The sequence below is a fragment of the Vicia villosa genome, linkage group LG1, assembly GCF_029867415.1.
Source record: "Vicia villosa cultivar HV-30 ecotype Madison, WI linkage group LG1, Vvil1.0, whole genome shotgun sequence".
Lineage (NCBI taxonomy): Eukaryota > Viridiplantae > Streptophyta > Magnoliopsida > Fabales > Fabaceae > Vicia > Vicia villosa.
The window spans coordinates 240,663,327-240,681,503 of NC_081180.1; the positions used below are offsets into that span (position 1 = coordinate 240,663,327).

Consider the following 18,177-nt stretch of genomic DNA (forward strand, 5'->3'; position numbering starts at 1 on the left):
GCAAACCTTCTCAAAATCTAGAAGAAAACCTCAAATCTCTATCCGAAACGAAACAATACCCGATGCAATACCATGCAAACTTACAATCTTCTCAATGTACAACTTCACAAGTCTCTCCATTGAATAATTCATCCTCATCGGAATAAAATGAGTAGATTTTGTCAATCTATCCACAATGACCCAAATTACTTCACAATTACTCGAACTTCACAATTCCTAGATTTTAAATCGGCTTTCAAGCCACAACATACTATTAAGAAGACCAAGTCAAGCCAACAAAAAAAGTATATAATAGACCGTAGGTCAGACTTAAGCTTTAAAAAATTATGACAAAATACTCTTTTTGGTCCCGTATGTTAACTTCGGGGTTCATTTTGGTCCCTTAACTTCAAAAAGTTTCATATTTGTCCCTTAACTCTTCAAAAGGTGTCATTTTAGTCCTTTTTGTCATATTAGCGACGGAAAAGCTCAAAAATCGGTCACTAATATGACAAAAAGAACTAAAATGACACTTTTTGAAGAGTTAAGAGATCAATATGGAACTTTATGAAGTTAAAGGACCAAAATGAACCCCGAGGTTAACATACGGGACCAAAAAGGGTATTTTGCCAAAAATTATCGTAGATCAGACTCATGCCTTATAAGGTTCAGTTTGACCTAACCTATTCCCACCCCCTACTTGCAATCTATCTTAAATAATGGTTTTTTTTGTTGAAGCACTGGTTTCACCTCGGTGGAAAAACCAATAAAGATGAAAAGTTGAGGATTTCACCTCGATGAAAAAACTAATTGAAGAAAAAAGTTGCAAACTTTTCATTATACTCTTTATTATCTCACTCACCAAATTAAAGTAAAACAAAAATTTCTACCAAGATAAAAAACCCTTTTACGTAGTACTTTTTTAATCTATATCTCATAATATTGTCATCTCTACTATCATTAACCACAACAAATAATCAATTACTTTCACAATTACCAAAGAAGAAACCATTAATATATATATATATATATATATATATATATATATATATATATATATATATATATATATATATATATATATATATATATATATATATATATATATATATATATATATATATTTAATTAAGTAAATATTATTAATTCAAAAAACAGGGTACAAACAAATGGTGATAAAAAAGATCCAACCAAATCAAAAAAACCAAGACCTATAGCATCAACTTTACAAGGTGGCTTCTACATTTCATATGTTGACACCCTATATACACTATGCTATCTTTAATGCTATCTTCTATCCCATAAGTATTGTCTATATTATCAAAACAAATTCTATTTCTCAAAGACCATATACTATACACCGTCTCTACAATAGCTATTTTGAGAAGAGAAATTTTCCACCCTTTCCTTCTAGTGATGTCAATTAGCCATACCAACTCTTCCACCCATTTCTGAGGTCTATGCCAGAACTCAAGCCACTCAAGAATATGGCTCCATATGGGTAAAGTGACAGGGCATTGGAAGAATAAATGATCTATGTCTTCATCATTCTGCTTGCATAAACAATATCTTTTATCTTGCCCTTGCAGTAACGCTAATCCAGCTAATCGAACCTCGGTTGCCAACCGTTTGTGGCACGCCAGCCATAAGCACACCACTGCACGGGGACGAGCTTTATGATACCTAATAATGTTTCTCCAAGATACTCTACTGCCATCATCAATCATGCCGTGATAAAACACACTCAATTTGAACCTTTGTTGTTGAAGAGCTTGATCTCACTGCTGCTGCAGTACAAGAATAACCAGTCTTTGACTCAATATATTCTTTTTGATCACCATTTGTTTGTACCCTGGTTTTTGAATTAATAATATTTACTTGATTTAAAAAAAAATATTAATGGTTTCTTCTTTAGTAATTGTGAAAGTAATTGATTATTTGTTGTGGTTAATGATAGTAGAGATGACAATATTATGAGATATAGATTCAAAAAGTACTACGTAAAAGGGTTTTCATCTTGGTAAAAATTTTTGTTTTACTTTAATTGTGAAACCATTAATATATTAATATATGCAATGTTGTCTCTACCTACCTTAACCACTCAACTTGTAACACCCCTCTAATAACCCGCGGCAATTAAATAATTATTAATCAGAGTAAACATGTAGAGAGGCATCACAATTCATAAAATGAAGAAAACATACGTCGGTACATATCATGCATTCACTGAAAACAACTGAAATTATAACTCATTAAATAAAATCATGTTTTACACAGCGGAATGAAAAATACAAAGTCAACATTCATCATTAATATATCCGACTCAATCAACAAAACCAATTAGAGTTATAACCAACTCAAAACAAACGTGTTCCCAGTGTTACATCTACCAGAGCATGACACCGACACTATAACTAGAAACCGACTTATGAGCTAATCCTCACCAAGTCGCGCCGCTATCCTCAATCTGAAAATGACAACAAGTAAGGGTGAGTCTCATCACAGTTAACCAATGTTATTGCATCATAAATAATAACATATCATAGTTGTATCATTCACCCAATTGTTTCATACTCAGACAAATCAATCATTCATACATCCACAGATAAACAAACAGTCAACATGTAACATCTATCATCAGGCTATAAACAAATCATGCACATGTATGAAACTGACACTATGCATGTGGTACCAATCATCACCAGTGGAAATCATCCACCGACCGATCTATCATCATCCAGATACGGCCCTGCCAGCACCAATTCCACACAATGGGAATTCTGCCCCTCACTGAATCCTCTCATCATCTAGGATTCAGCCCATGTTTATGAATGCATGCAACATATATATAACATACTTTCATCATTACCATCCTATGAGTAGCATCATCTATACTCATTTTATCATCATCATCATCAACAATACTAAGCATGTTCATATATACATTACATCATTCAATACAATCAATCATCAGTAAACCACAGAATCACATCACAAGGTTTACACAGTACCAAACAGTATACAAACAGGCATACCAATCGAAAGTTACACATCATTGAACTTTCCAGAAAAATCACAAAAACAGAAATTTGCACACACAGCGTCCATACGCGTATCATGATGCCCATACGCACCCATACGCGTATCACTATGTCCCATACGCGTATCATACGCATTTCACCAGAACTCAAAATGGTCTAGAAACCAACTCATACGCGTATCAGTCTTGCCATACGCGTATCACCAGAATAATTTTCCTCTTTCAAAACTCCCATACGCGTATGAGCATCCTCATACGCTCTCATACGCAAAACACCAGTACGTGGTATTTGGGACAGGGCAACTGCGTATCATACGCGTATAGCCCATTGGGAGTGTCCCCCATACGCGTATGACCTCATCCCATACGCGTATGGCACTGTTTCATACGCGAAACACCAGAAAATGCCCAGAACCTGCAGAATTCGTGACAGTCCAAAACCCATTCGTTTTTACTCATACCAGTCCACGATTTTGAGTCTAAAAACCAGAAAAATTGCATCTAAACAGCATACGAATTCGTCCATAACCATAGTATATGATTCCATAATCAATTTCATTCATCATACCCTAAATCTATCAGTTATTAGGGATTAACAATTCAATTTCAATGATGAACACATATGAAAATTCAGAATATAGAATCAATGGATCCAATCATACTCCTAATCCATACTATCACCTATAATACGATAAAAGAGATTAAACGGAGAGTCTCCCCTTACCTCAGATAAAAGTCTTGGTTCTTGGTCTCTCCCTCTACAGTTCTCCTTCACGTTCCTTGTTCCCAATTCTGTTCTTTCACGTTCTTTCTTTCCCAATTCCCAATTCTGATTATTTTATGAAAAATAATATTAATTTAGTAAGGGCTTTACTACACCACACCCCCCTCTTCTTACTAATTTCACACATGGCCCAAATGCCATTAACCATCATTTTCCTCTTATTTTCATAAAATCCATAATAATAATTATTAATCTAATATTCAAATTAAATTAAAAATTAAAATTATACGGGTGTTACAACTCTCCCCCACTAAAAGAGTTTTCGTCCTCGAAAACATACCTCAGATAAAAAGTTCTGGATAAGAATCCTTCATCTGACTCTCTAGCTCCCAGGTAACATTCCCCTCAGCAGGTCCTCCCCAAGCTACTCTGACCAAAGCTATTTCCTTGCCACGCAATTGATTCAGCCTTCGATCCTCAATCCTCACAGGTAAAGTCTCAACCGTCAAGTTATCTTTCACCTGTATATCATCTACTTGGATCACATGGGACGGATCTGAAATGTATTTCCTCAACTGAGACACGTGAAATACATCATGCAAATTTGCAAGCATCGGCGGTAAAGCGATACGATAAGCCACTTCTCCTACTCTTTCAGAAATTTGGAATGGTCCGATAAAACGCGGAGTCAACTTCTTCGACTTCAATGCCCGACCAATCCCTGTCATAGGAGTAACTCTCATAAACACATGATCTCCCTCTTGAAACTCAAGTGTTTTCCTCCTCTTGTCGTGATAACTCTTCTGACGACTCTGAGAAGCCTTCATCTTCTCCTGAATCATTTTAATCTTCTCTGTAGTCTGTTGTACAATTTCTGGGCCAATCACAGCACTCTCACCAGATTCGTACCAACACAACGGCGTCCTACATCTCCTACCATGCAAAGCCTCAAACGGAGCCATACCGATACTCGAATGATAATTGTTGTTGTAGGTAAACTCAATCAAAGGCAGATAACTATCCCAAGTACCTCCTTTTTCCAACACACAAGCCCGCAACAAATCCTCTAATGACTGAATCGTCCTCTCAGTCTGTCCATCAGTCTGCGGATGATAAGCAGAACTCAATCTTAGCTTAGTACCTAAAGCTTTCTGCAAACCTTCCCAGAACTTAGACGTAAATCTTGGATCTCTGTCTGACACGATACTTGAAGGAATACCATGCAGACTCACTATCTTCTCAATATACAATTGAGCCAGCTTCTCCATCGGATAATCCATTCTCACCGGTATAAAATGTGCAGACTTCGTCAACCTGTCTACCACGACCCAGATAGCTTCACAATTTCTGATAGTTCTCGGCAAACCCGACACAAAATCCATTGAGATGCTGTCCCACTTCCACTCAGGAATAAACATCGGTTGCATCAACCCAGACGGTTTCTGATGCTCGATCTTTGACTTCTGGCAAGTCAAACAAGAATACACAAACTCAGCAATTTCCTTCTTCATTCCATGCCACCAAAACAACTTTTTCAAATCATGATACATCTTGGTAGCACCAGGATGAATACTCAATCCACTACGGTGTCCTTCCTCCAAAATACGCTTTCGGAGTTCATCAACATCAGGAACACAAACTCGGTCACCAAACCTCAGTATACCATTCTCGTCGACTTTGAATTCACCACCCTTGCCTTGGTTAATCAAAGTCATCTTGTCGACCAATTCGACATCGGCTTTCTGACCTTCTCTTATTTCTTCGAGAATACCACTAGTCAGCTTCAGCATACCCAATTTAACACTAGTAGGAGTACCTTCACACACTAAACTCAAGTCTCTGAATTGTTCAATCAAATCCAATTCCTTCACCATTAACATAGACATATGCAAAGTCTTCCTACTCAATGCATCAGCCACGACGTTTGCCTTACCCGGATGGTAATTCAGACCAAAATCATAATCCTTCAGGAATTCTAACCACCTTCTCTGCCTCATATTCAGCTCTTTCTGATCAAAGAGATACTTCAGGCTTTTATGATCACTGAACACCTCAAATCTCGAACCATACAAATAGTGTCGCCACAACTTCAAAACAAAAACCACAGCTGCCAACTCCAAATCATGAGTCGGATAATTCCTCTCATGTACTTTGAGTTGTCTCGACGCATAAGCGACCACTTGTTGATTCTGCATCAATACACCACCTAAACCCATCAGTGATGCGTCACAATAAACCACAAATGATTCTGTCGGATTCGGCAAAATCAAAATAGGAGCACTAGTCAATCTCCTCTTAAGCTCTTGGAATCCTTCTTCACACTTTGCATCCCAAATAAAGGCTTGTCCCTTCCTGGTTAGTTTAGTTAACGGCAATGCTAACTTCGAAAATCCCTCAATGAACTTTCTGTAGTAACCTGCAAGGCCAAGAAAACTACGAATCTCAGACACTGACTTCGGAGCTTCCCACTGAGACACAGCTTCTATCTTTGTAGGATCAACAGCAATACCATCCTTAGAAATCACATGTCCAAGAAAACTGACTTCTTCTAACCAAAATTCACACTTCGACAGTTTGGCAAAAAGTCGCTTCTCTTTCAACAATTCTAACACAGTTCTGAGATGCTCTGCATGTTCCTCCTCATTCTTAGAATATATCAGGATATCATCTATAAACACCACCACGAACTTATCGAGATAAGGATGAAAGATCCTGTTCATATATTCCATAAAAACACCAGGTGCATTAGTAACTCCAAACGGCATCACAAAATACTCGTAATGTCCATACCTCGTTCTAAAAGCAGTCTTCTGAATATCGTCATCTTTCACACGTATCTGATGATACCCAGACCTCAGATCAATCTTACTAAATACACACGCTCCAACTAACTGATCCATCAAATCATCAATCCTCGGCAATGGGTACCGATTCTTGATAGTGACCTTGTTCAATTGTCTGTAATCTACACACAACCTCAGTGAACCTTCTTTCTTCTTTACCAGCAACACAGGCGCACCCCACGGCGAAACACTAGGACGAATAAACTTCTTCTCAAGCAATTCCTCTAACTGCTTCTTCAGTTCAGCCAGTTCAGAAGGCGACATACGATACGGCGCCATTGACACTGGACTAGTTCCCGGAACCAAATCAATAGAAAACTCCACTTCTCTTTCCGGTGGCAATTCATTCACATCTTCTGGAAAAACTTCTGGAAATTCACACACCACAGGCAATTCGCCACTCGCCACTTTCTCCTTCATATTCATCAATGCGAACAACATAAACACTGTTGCACCATCTCCGATAGCTTCATTCACCTGTCTAGCTGTCATTTCCAGACTATCAGAACTAACCTCTTCAGGAAAAATCACCGTCTTCGCAAAACAGTTGATATGAACACGGTTGAATTCCAACCAGTTCATTCCCAAGATTACATCAAGTTGTTTCAACGGAAGGCACACTAAGTCCATCCCGAATTTTCTACCAAAAATGTCAACCGGACAATTCAAGCATACAGACGAAGTAGTTACTGAACCCGACGCAGGAGTGTCAATAACCATACTTTCATTTATATCAGATATCTCCAGATTCAACCTCATAGCACAATCCAAAGAAATAAAAGAGTGAGTTGCTCCAGTATCAATAATTGCAACTAAAGGTGTGCCATGAATGAAACACGTACCTTTAATCAACCTGTCCTCTGGAGTAGTCTCTGATCCGGTCAAAGCAAAAACCTTTCCTTCGGATTGGTTCTTCTTTGGCTTAGGACAATTAGGACTGATGTGACCCTCTTCACCACAGTTGTAGCAAGTCACAACCCTCTTTTTGCAGTCAGCAGCAATATGACCCACTTGGTCACACTTGTAACACTTCTTCTGATCAACCTTGCATTCATTCCTACGATGTCCCATCTCACCACAATTGTAACATCGGATACGAGCACTGGAATCTCCCCCACTGGGTTTCTTCCAATCAACAGGTTTACCTCTACCATATGGCTTACCTCGATCCATATGTTTCTTTCCTTTTCTGTCAACCAACTCGCGAGAGTGAGATGACCTCAGCTTGATGTTATCTTCCTCAAAAATCCTGCTACAATCTACCAGATCAACAAACCTCCGGATTCTCTGGTACCTGATACCCTGCTTGATCTCATCACGAAGGCCATTCTCAAATTTGACACATTTCGAGAACTCACTGGCTTCGTCATCATTGTAATGCACATAGTACCTTGCCAGTTCCACAAACTTGGCAGCATACTCCGGTACTGACATATTGCCTTGAACCAGCGCCAGAAATTCAACTTCCTTTCTTCCCCTGACATCTTCTGGAAAATACCTCCTCAGAAATTCCCTTCTGAATACAGTCCAGGTGATTGCTGTACCACTAGCATCCAGCTCAGTTCTGGTTGACATCCACCAGTCATCAGCTTCCTCTGATAACATGTGAGTGCCATATCTCACTTTGAGATCCTCAGCATAGTCAATGACTCTGAAAATCCTCTCGATCTCCTTAAGCCATTTCTGAGCACCCTCAGGATCATGCGTGCCCTTGAACAATGGAGGATTATTCCTCTGGAAACTGTTCAGTTGTCTGTCAGCACCAATCGCAGCTCCATTGGCATTCCCTCCCAGCACACCAGCAATCATGCCCAGAACCTCAGCGATAGCATCGTCGTTTCTTCCTCCTCTTCCAGCCATGGTTCTGCTTAACACAAACAATCCGGTCAGAACAAAAGTATCGACAAATAACTTGTATTAGTCGCATACACAGAAGACTGACACTAAGACTCTGGTCACAACGACCGACTATGCTCTGATACCACTATTGTAACACCCCTCTAATAACCCGCGGCAATTAAATAATTATTAATCAGAGTAAACATGTAGAGAGGCATCACAATTCATAAAATGAAGAAAACATACGTTGGTACATATCATGCATTCACTGAAAACAACTGAAATTATAACTCATTAAATAAAATCATGTTTTACACAGCGGAATGAAAAATACAGAGTCAACATTCATCATTAATATATCCGACTCAATCAACAAAACCAATTAGAGTTATAACCAACTCAAAACAAACGTGTTCCCAGTGTTACATCTACCAGAGCATGACACCGACACTATAACTAGAAACCGACTTATGAGCTAATCCTCACCAAGTCGCGCCGCTATCCTCAATCTGAAAATGACAACAAGTAAGGGTGAGTCTCATCACAGTTAACCAATGTTATTGCATCATAAATAATAACATATCATAGTTGTATCATTCACCCAATTGTTTCATACTCAGACAAATCAATCATTCATACATCCACAGATAAACAAACAGTCAACATGTAACATCTATCATCAGGCTATAAACAAATCATGCACATGTATGAAACTGACACTATGCATGTGGTACCAATCATCACCAGTGGAAATCATCCACCGACCGATCTATCATCATCCAGATACGGCCCTGCCAGCACCAATTCCACACAATGGGAATTCTGCCCCTCACTGAATCCTCTCATCATCTAGGATTCAGCCCATGTTTATGAATGCATGCAACATATATATAACATACTTTCATCATTACCATCCTATGAGTAGCATCATCTATACTCATTTCATCATCATCATCATCAACAATACTAAGCATGTTCATATATACATTACATCATTCAATACAATCAATCATCAGTAAACCACAGAATCACATCACAAGGTTTACACAGTACCAAACAGTATACAAACAGGCATACCAATCGAAAGTTACACATCATTGAACTTTCCAGAAAAATCACAAAAACAGAAATTTGCACACACAGCGTCCATACGCGTATCATGATGCCCATACGCACCCATACGCGTATCACTATGTCCCATACGCGTATCATACGCATTTCACCAGAACTCAAAATGGTCTAGAAACCAACTCATACGCGTATCAGTCTTGCCATACGCGTATCACCAGAATAATTTTCCTCTTTCAAAACTCCCATACGCGTATGAGCATCCTCATACGCTCTCATACGCAAAACACCAGTACGTGGTATTTGGGACAGGGCAACTGCGTATCATACGCGTATAGTCCATTGGGAGTGTCCCCCATACGCGTATGACCTCATCCCATACGCGTATGGCACTGTTTCATACGCGAAACACCAGAAAATGCCCAGAACCTGCAGAATTCGTGACAGTCCAAAACCCATTCGTTTTTACTCATACCAGTCCACGATTTTGAGTCTAAAAACCAGAAAAATTGCATCTAAACAGCATCCGAATTCGTCCATAACCATAGTATATGATCCCATAATCAATTTCATTCATCATACCCTAAATCTATCAGTTATTAGGGATTAACAATTCAATTTCAATGATGAACACAGATGAAAATTCAGAATATAGAATCAATGGATCCAATCATACTCCTAATCCATACTATCACCTATAATATGATAAAAGAGATTAAACGGAGAGTCTCCCCTTACCTCAGATAAAAGTCTTGGTTCTTGGTATCTCCCTCTACAGTTCTCCTTCACGTTCCTTGTTCCCAATTCTGTTCTTTCACGTTCTTTCTTTCCCAATTCCCAATTCTGATTATTTTATGAAAAATAATATTAATTTAGTAAGGGCTTTACTACACCACACCCCCTCTTCTTACTAATTTCACACATGGCCCAAATGCCATTAACCATCATTTTCCTCTTATTTTCATAAAATCCATAATAATAATAATTATTAATCTAATATTCAAATTAAATTAAAAATTAAAATTATACGGGTGTTACACAACTCATATTTATCTTTGAAATTATTGAGTCATATTTATCTTTCAAATTATTGAGTCATGCTAACATGTGTCCTAAGAGCACATGTTAAGGATATTATAATTAAAAAAATTAAATATAATTAAATCATATTTAAAGTTTCAATACATCAAATATACATGTTCTAAAAAAATATTTCTATAAATAATTTATTAACCCATGCCTTTAGAACACGTGTTAAAAATCAAAAATTTGTATAGAAAAACACGATAAACACATTAATTATTAATTTTAATTAAAATAATAAACAATTTCTAAGAATTTTTTTTCACATTTAGCTATTAACATCATTACCCTTGCATTAAAAATCTTGGCCATAGGATTAAAAACCTTTGGTTTCTCCTAGGAGACTTCAAAGAGATAGTTTTTTCTAGTGATGAAAGATGAGGAACTTTCATCCCATTAGGAGTGATAAAAATCTTCGCAAAATTTATGGACACTTATAACTTATTCGACATGTCCACAATCATGGCCACTTTACATTACACCGCAATAATCATGGCCACATACTCTTCTTCAAAAAGTTAGATCTTGGCTAAACTATTATAATGACACCATGTTTTCTAGAAGACTTTCTTTGGAACACCTACTCGTGTTATGGTTTTGACAGAATCATTCACAACTTTTTATGAGAGTAACTTTTTCACCTACTCGTGCTGGTTTTGGCAGAATCGTCTGAATGAGTTTTCTTTTGACATTGTAGTTTTCTTTCTTTCACTTTTCTTAGTTTTTTTTTTAATTTTCATTAGTTGTTGGATAATTGAAGGGTAACAACATTTCCATAAATAAAAAACCATGAAAGGAATATTCGACATTAGAAGAAAGAATATACTTAGGATCCTTCTCAATCTCATTCCCATTTCAAAATTCATACAAAACTATGCCGCAAAACAAACACCGAGACATAGATAAAAACACACCATCACACTACTCCAAAGAGAAAAGGAACAAAAGAATAACAACACATCTTAATTATACCACCATTACGTACACACATACATATAATAATAACATTTAACAACAAAAAAAACAACAAAAAACCCGGTTCAATATATATGATGTAGTATAAACTATGGAACTAAACCGGTTCGGTTCAAGCACCAGGCGCTGCATCCTTGACCTTACTCTGCAAATACCCACCATATTCTATAGCACAATCTTTAACATGTGAAGCCGTCTCATAAATCCGGTTCCGAGCATAATCAACCCGGTCCGAACCGGCCGGGTGGAGACCCTTAAAGTAACGGTAGGACCAAGAGGAACCCGCCACAGCGATGACACCAAATCCACATATGGACAAGAAACCAGCGGCGAGGAGGAAGAAGAAGGTTCCAGCTGGGACCCATATGGGGCTCGAAACGATGATCAACGGGGAGAAGAAGATGAGAGCGAAGACTGTACCAGAGACGGTTAAGCCGGTTAGAAGGAGGAAGATGGAACCGGTGACGAGTAGGGTTAGGATGCCGGCGAGCTGAGTTGAGTTTGTCGCGTGGAGGTTGTCTTGAAGCTTTCTTAGGAAGACGGCGGATGAGGATGAAGGGGCGGTGGCGGGTCTATGTGTTTGGTTAAGATCCGCCATTGGGAATGCGGTTTGTTGGTTATGAGAGAGAGAGAAGAGTGAATATTGAAATGAAAAGAAAGAAAGGGAGAGTGAGATGGTGGTGGAGTGTGTGTGTGTGTGTGAAGTTAATATTGAGACATGTGTAGGGTTATGTTTTTTGAGAGACATGCAAGTGATATACGTGGATGGAAAGAAGGTGGAAAATGGGGGTTTGATTTTAAGTGGGTTCCTTTACATAAGGGAGATCTCTTGACCTTTTCTTTTTCACTTGCGATTCAACATAGAAAAATATATGTTTTTAGCTATTGTCATATATATATATATATATATATATATATATATATATATATATATATATATATATATATATATATATATATATATATATATGAAAATTATAGAGTGCAACTCTAACAAAGATAAAATATCATTGGTAAGTAATCAAGGCCCGGTCCTGACTTTTTAGAGGCCCAGGGCTAATATTAAAAAAATGGATATTTGATAAAAAATTGAATAATTAATTTTAAATTTTAATTATATAATAATTTTTTAATATTTAATTATGAAAATAAATATTACTTAATTTTTAAATTAAAGATAAAACGGTCTCATACAATTTGAAGACCCTATTCTAATTTTAAAAATGGGTCGCTAATAAATTGATATAATATAGTCGAACTAATTTTACAAATTATAAAATTTTATTTAAAAAAATGCACTAAACTAGATTAATACAAATGTGATTATTTAAAAATATTTCAAACCTAATAATTTAGTTATAATCCATTTAATTATAAAATTAATTCAAAATAATATTAATTTTGCTAAAGTTTTAATATTATAATAGGTTAGAATTAAATAATATAATTTTTTATAAAATAATAAAGATATTTTATCACTTATAAGAATTTGATATATTTTATCACAAAAATTTAATAATAGATGAAATGAGCCTATAGTGAATATTAATATATCTAAAATTTATGTTTTAAAAGAAAATAAAATTTAAAGAATTACGAGGGATAGAATAATTAACTTTAAAATATAAATTATTAATGAAAGAAATTATGTTAAGTTTGTAAAAATGAATAATGGGGTTGGAATGATATATAATTACATCATTAACTCTTCCGCGCTTGAAAAATGTTGTTTTCATTATTAAAATATTATAATTTTTTGTTCAAACATATAATAAACAAATATCATTGCCCGAGTGGGAAGATCTGGTTTCTATTTGCATAATGCAATGGTTCAATTCTTCTGTGTTGTAATATGCTGTTTTTGTTAATAAAGCAGTTTTTGAAAAAAAATATTATAATAATATAACACATGTTTGGTTCAAGAATCGAACCCACAAGTTTAATTTTGGCAAAGTTAGCTTCGCTTCCGCTGGAACAAATGTTTGTTTGTAAAAACTTAAAACAAAAACTATATATATAATATCTTTTAGCATATCATAAAGCCCAAAACTCAAATTTTTGAGGCCCTATTAATTTTGAGGCCCTGGACTATGGGCCTGGTTGCCCTGGCCCAGGGCCGGCCCTGTAAGTAACACAAAACACAAAGAACAATACTCACTACAACATTTTTTACTTTAGGGAACGGAAAAATAGGCAACAACTAAATAACCGCGCCTAAAGGTATTATAGACCGTGCTTCTTTACCTGTTGACGAGGTTTTAGGCAACGACTGGAAAACCGTGCCTTTTTCACTATATGCTACGGTTTTGTAAACGCGGACATAACATAATCGTCCTCTATTCAGTATAGGCGACAATTAAGGAGCATGCCCAAAACGTAACCGTTGCTTATTATCTTAACACTACAGTATCGAAGCGTGGTTGTATCTTAGTTAAAAGACAACTCTTAAAAAGTTCGGTCTATTCTTAAAGGCTACGGTTTTTATTTTTATTATTTATTTATTTGAACTTAATAAGTTATTTCTTTTAAAATAAAATGTACAATATGGGGATCGAACCCCTTTGCTGAAGCGTTTTTTTATTTATTTGTAATATATTAATTTATTTTTCTTCTATAAAAAATTTAATAATAATGTAAAAATTAATTTCAAGAAACATTTTAAGTAAAAAATCATAAACCAGTTTCGAACTGGAGTCTTCAAGGTCTACTTACCCTATCACAACCACTACACCATACTCACTTTATTTTACCTTTTGATAACTTTAAGGCTATGTTTGGGAGTTTGGAGGGGAAGGGAGGGGAGGGCTTTGGAAAATAGGAAGAATTGGGTGAAAAGAATCAAAAGATTTTGGGTAGGAGGGTTTTGGAGGATTTGATTTTATTCATAACACCAAAAACCCCATAAAATGGGGGAACTCAAAAATTGTATTGAAGGAGGGTTTTGGAGGGCTTACATAAATTTTGCAAATATAGTTTAGGTTGTTATACTATTTTGAAAATTAAAAATTTTATAATGATAATGAGTCTTTTATCATTCTAAACAAAATAATTTTTTCAAAAAATGTCAAATATTTTTCTATATTTTTTTAAAAATTCGATTTCGGAAGCCTTTCCCTCCCCTCCCCTCCAAACTCCCAAACATAGCCTTAATTTTCGTTTTTTCTACAAATTACATAAAACCAAGTTTGGGAAAGTGGAACCCTAAATTATATTTTCTTCTTTCTCTCTGCGAGTTAAGCCGTTTCCTCTTCCTCTCTACACAGCGACTACAACTCTCCTACTATACAACGCCGATCACCGCTTGCCAGCCACCGCTCCCTTGCCACCGCAGTCGTTGCAATATCTGTAGCAAACACCTCTCAAGAGTAAGCTTCTCATTCTCATTATCATGTTCATATTCTTTCTCATAAAGACCTCCAGCCACCACATTCCTTTGTTCTTCTTCATTTTCATTTATTTCCCTATCTTGAGTATTTTGTTTTTCCTGTTTGTGAAAATAGAAGTTGTTGGAGCAGGACGCCGCCTCAGACTCCTTCAAACCGCTTATTTTTCTCCAAGGGTGAATCTTATTCTTCCTGATATTACTCAAATTCCTATATTGTTTTCATGCTCCATCTTCATAATAAGCTTAAATCTATTGTGAGAATCTATTTACAGAATATGGTAGAAGTTCCAATATGTATGTATTTTTTATAAGGGAATTTAGGGATTTTCAATTGAGATTGAAGGTTGAAGGATATATAATTATTTTAAAATAACAAATCATGACAGTGAATAAAACTGAAAATAAACAGATTTATTTTGTACCTTTATTCATATCGGATATTGGATACGTATCTGAACCGGTGCAACACAACCTCTAGAAATTATTCTATCCAACAAACATGTCAACCACAAATATTTTCCGTCTTTATAACAATGAAAGTGACTGATATCAAGAAATCGTAAAAAAAAACCAACTACCTACCAGTTTTGAACTTTAGCATTGTTATGTTTCTTGATAAATCCAATACTGTCATATGCCTATTTTAATGTTATAGAGATTTAAATGATTGAAAATTTTAATTTAAATAGTTATAAATATTTAGGGCCAGTTTGTTTCAGCTTTAAAAAAATAGATTTTTTCTTTGTATTTTTGAAAATAGATTTTCTAAAACCGTTTTTTAAAATATTACAAGTTTTTTTATATTTGTTTTTTCTAAAATGAAACACTTAATTTGATATCCTATAACATAAACATACATAATTGAAGACCAAAACTTAGTCAAAATCATAATTTTTTCAAAAAGTTGTATTTCAAAAATGATTTTTATGAAAATCTATTTGAAATAGCTTCAAAATTAAGTGATTTTTTGAAATTTTGATATCCAATTTTTTTTCCCATAAATAGATGAAACACCTAAAATCACATTTTAAGAATAACTATTCAAACAAAATTTTCATTTGAAGCTTTTATAAAAATTTTCTTTGTAAAATTTTTTTTCACAAAATTTGATAACACTATAAAAATCATTTTTAAAAAAAGCCAAAACAAACGGGCCCTTATTTTGTTGAATTGATTCTATGTTTAGGTGATATCTAATTTTGATTTTAAATTAACGGTATGGGGAATATGTATATAATTAGATACAGTGGTTAGAAGTCTAGAGATGCACATTCTGCTTGTGGTGATAAGATATAGTGATTAGATACAATGATTAGAAGTCTAGGCAACGACCTTTTATTCCACGCCTGTTAAACCGCCCCCTAAAACCTAAGACTATGGTTATTGCACTTTATCCTGCGGTTTTGCGTTGTTGCCATAAGTGATTTTTGTTGTAGTGAGTGGATTTGTTAAAAATATAATACGTGACAATATTTAGTGGTTAAAAATTGTCATAGGTTTTTAGAATTTGTTATAGGGTTGACGTAAGGAGATGAGAAACTCTGTATATTTAGTATTGGTGTGAATATTAGATTCTCCTATACCCCTTTAGGGTTGAGGTATTTATAGGAAGTCCTAAGCTTGGATCTCAGATTTCTAAAAAGTAACAACCTTTTTTCAACAGTGGAAGAATGGAGGTAAACGATTCTCTATTAATCACGAGATCATGGTTAACTTTTCCCTGACTTCTTCCACATTATTGTGGACCAGGGACACGTCGCCTCTCATGTTCGCACACTTTGGACGAGTTCTTAAGAAAATGGGCGACATATTCGAGGAGAGAGAGTGTCCAATCCACTAAATGGGCGCTCGACTAGTCATATCCCTTACTGTTGAAAATATTTTTGGGTAAATATTTTCTAATATATCGTATCCACAGAGATTGAGTAATATTGCTGCCGTTCTATAGTTACTTTATAATGAGTCATGAAAAGTATTGGTTTGATTATGTGATCTCGAATTGCAATTAATAAAATAAGATTTAAATGAATAAAAGCTTTAAGAATGAATAACAATGGTGAATGAATATGTTGAGTTTTAGGGTTCATCAACCTATTCATATACAATAATCAATTAATCCACATGTGAACATTATCTAAGTTATTATCTTCATTCATCCTCAAAACTGATATTATGTCTAATGATCGATCTAGAACCACCTCTACCGTATGATATTCGATCTCTCAGAATAACTATAAAGATAAAGGGAATGAATAACGATGATTTATGAAAAATTATTCAAAACCTCATCTCCGAGTATTAATCAACAAGTCAATGTAAAAACCTAGGGCGAAAGTATAAACCCTATCTCTCGATTGATAGTTCAACAATGATATAAAATAAAAGCAAGGTTTTTCATTGATAATAAAACTTAAACAATTGTTCACAGGAATTAATCAAAGTAAGTGCATCTTCATAGGTTAACTACTACCTTAAACTCAACACAATGGGGTTTAGCTCTCCATAGCCATGAAGAACACACAAGATTTCATGGAAGGATTCATCCTCATCAAGGGAATGTCTTTAATTGATGTTGAATTCTCCGTCGAAAGTTGTCTTCTGCTCTGGAATAGGATTGCTCTCTGAATTTCGCTCACCAAAGATTCTTCTCTTATGAGGATTAGGGCTTCTATTTATAACAAATTGTCCTTGTAACATAGCTGTCGCGGCTCGGCACGTACTGGCGCGGCGCGAACCCAAGTCAGAGGGTTTGGCGCGTCTCCCCACGATTGGTGCGGCTCGGCCTTTGCTTTATCCCACTTCTTTGTGATTTCTCTTCTTCAGAGCTTCTACCCCTGCGTGTTTCTTCGTCTTTGCTTCTTAACTTAAATATCTGCACAAATAACACCCAAAGTGACGCAAGTTGTTCTACAATTAGCATCGAACCTCGAAAGTTCAATTCTAACTATAAAATCCTTAAAAAACACAAAATATGTTCACTTTCAGCTCAAAAGGTAGTTAATTTGACAAATGAAAACACTACTAATTCACTCCTAACACTTACCTCCACATCGCCTTTTGTGAGTCCTTTACAAATATACCAATTCACAGTCCCTTAAGTACGAGAGTTTGCAAAGGGAAAATTGATTTAGGTTAATTTCCTTCATTCAGAATAGCTCAGAAGTAACCTTAAATATGGAACACATAGGCGAGGCTTAAGTTGAGTTCATCAGACGAGACTTTATTTGAGTCCCTCAGGCGA

General features: G+C 35.7%; 2 protein-coding genes across 2 annotated transcripts; both read right to left on the reverse strand.

Moving 5' to 3' along the window:
- Window positions 1-1,190: 1,190 nt before the first annotated feature.
- On the reverse strand, window positions 1,191-1,706 carry LOC131597522 (uncharacterized). Its single transcript, XM_058870217.1, has one exon. It carries the CDS (start codon window positions 1,704-1,706, stop codon window positions 1,191-1,193), a length of 516 nt encoding a protein of 171 aa, XP_058726200.1.
- Window positions 1,707-11,399: 9,693 nt separating this feature from the next.
- LOC131624400 (oleosin-like) lies at window positions 11,400-12,245 on the reverse strand. Its single transcript, XM_058895348.1, has one exon. It carries the CDS (start codon window positions 12,147-12,149, stop codon window positions 11,664-11,666), a length of 486 nt encoding a protein of 161 aa, XP_058751331.1. The 5' UTR covers window positions 12,150-12,245; the 3' UTR covers window positions 11,400-11,663.
- Between the last annotated feature and the right edge of the window lie 5,932 nt (window positions 12,246-18,177).

Coding starts and splice junctions, on each gene's coding strand:
- LOC131597522 (XM_058870217.1), bottom strand. CDS start 1,706: ATGATTGATGATGGCAGTAGAGTATCTTGGAGAAACATTATTAGGTAT.
- LOC131624400 (XM_058895348.1), bottom strand. CDS start 12,149: ATGGCGGATCTTAACCAAACACATAGACCCGCCACCGCCCCTTCATCC.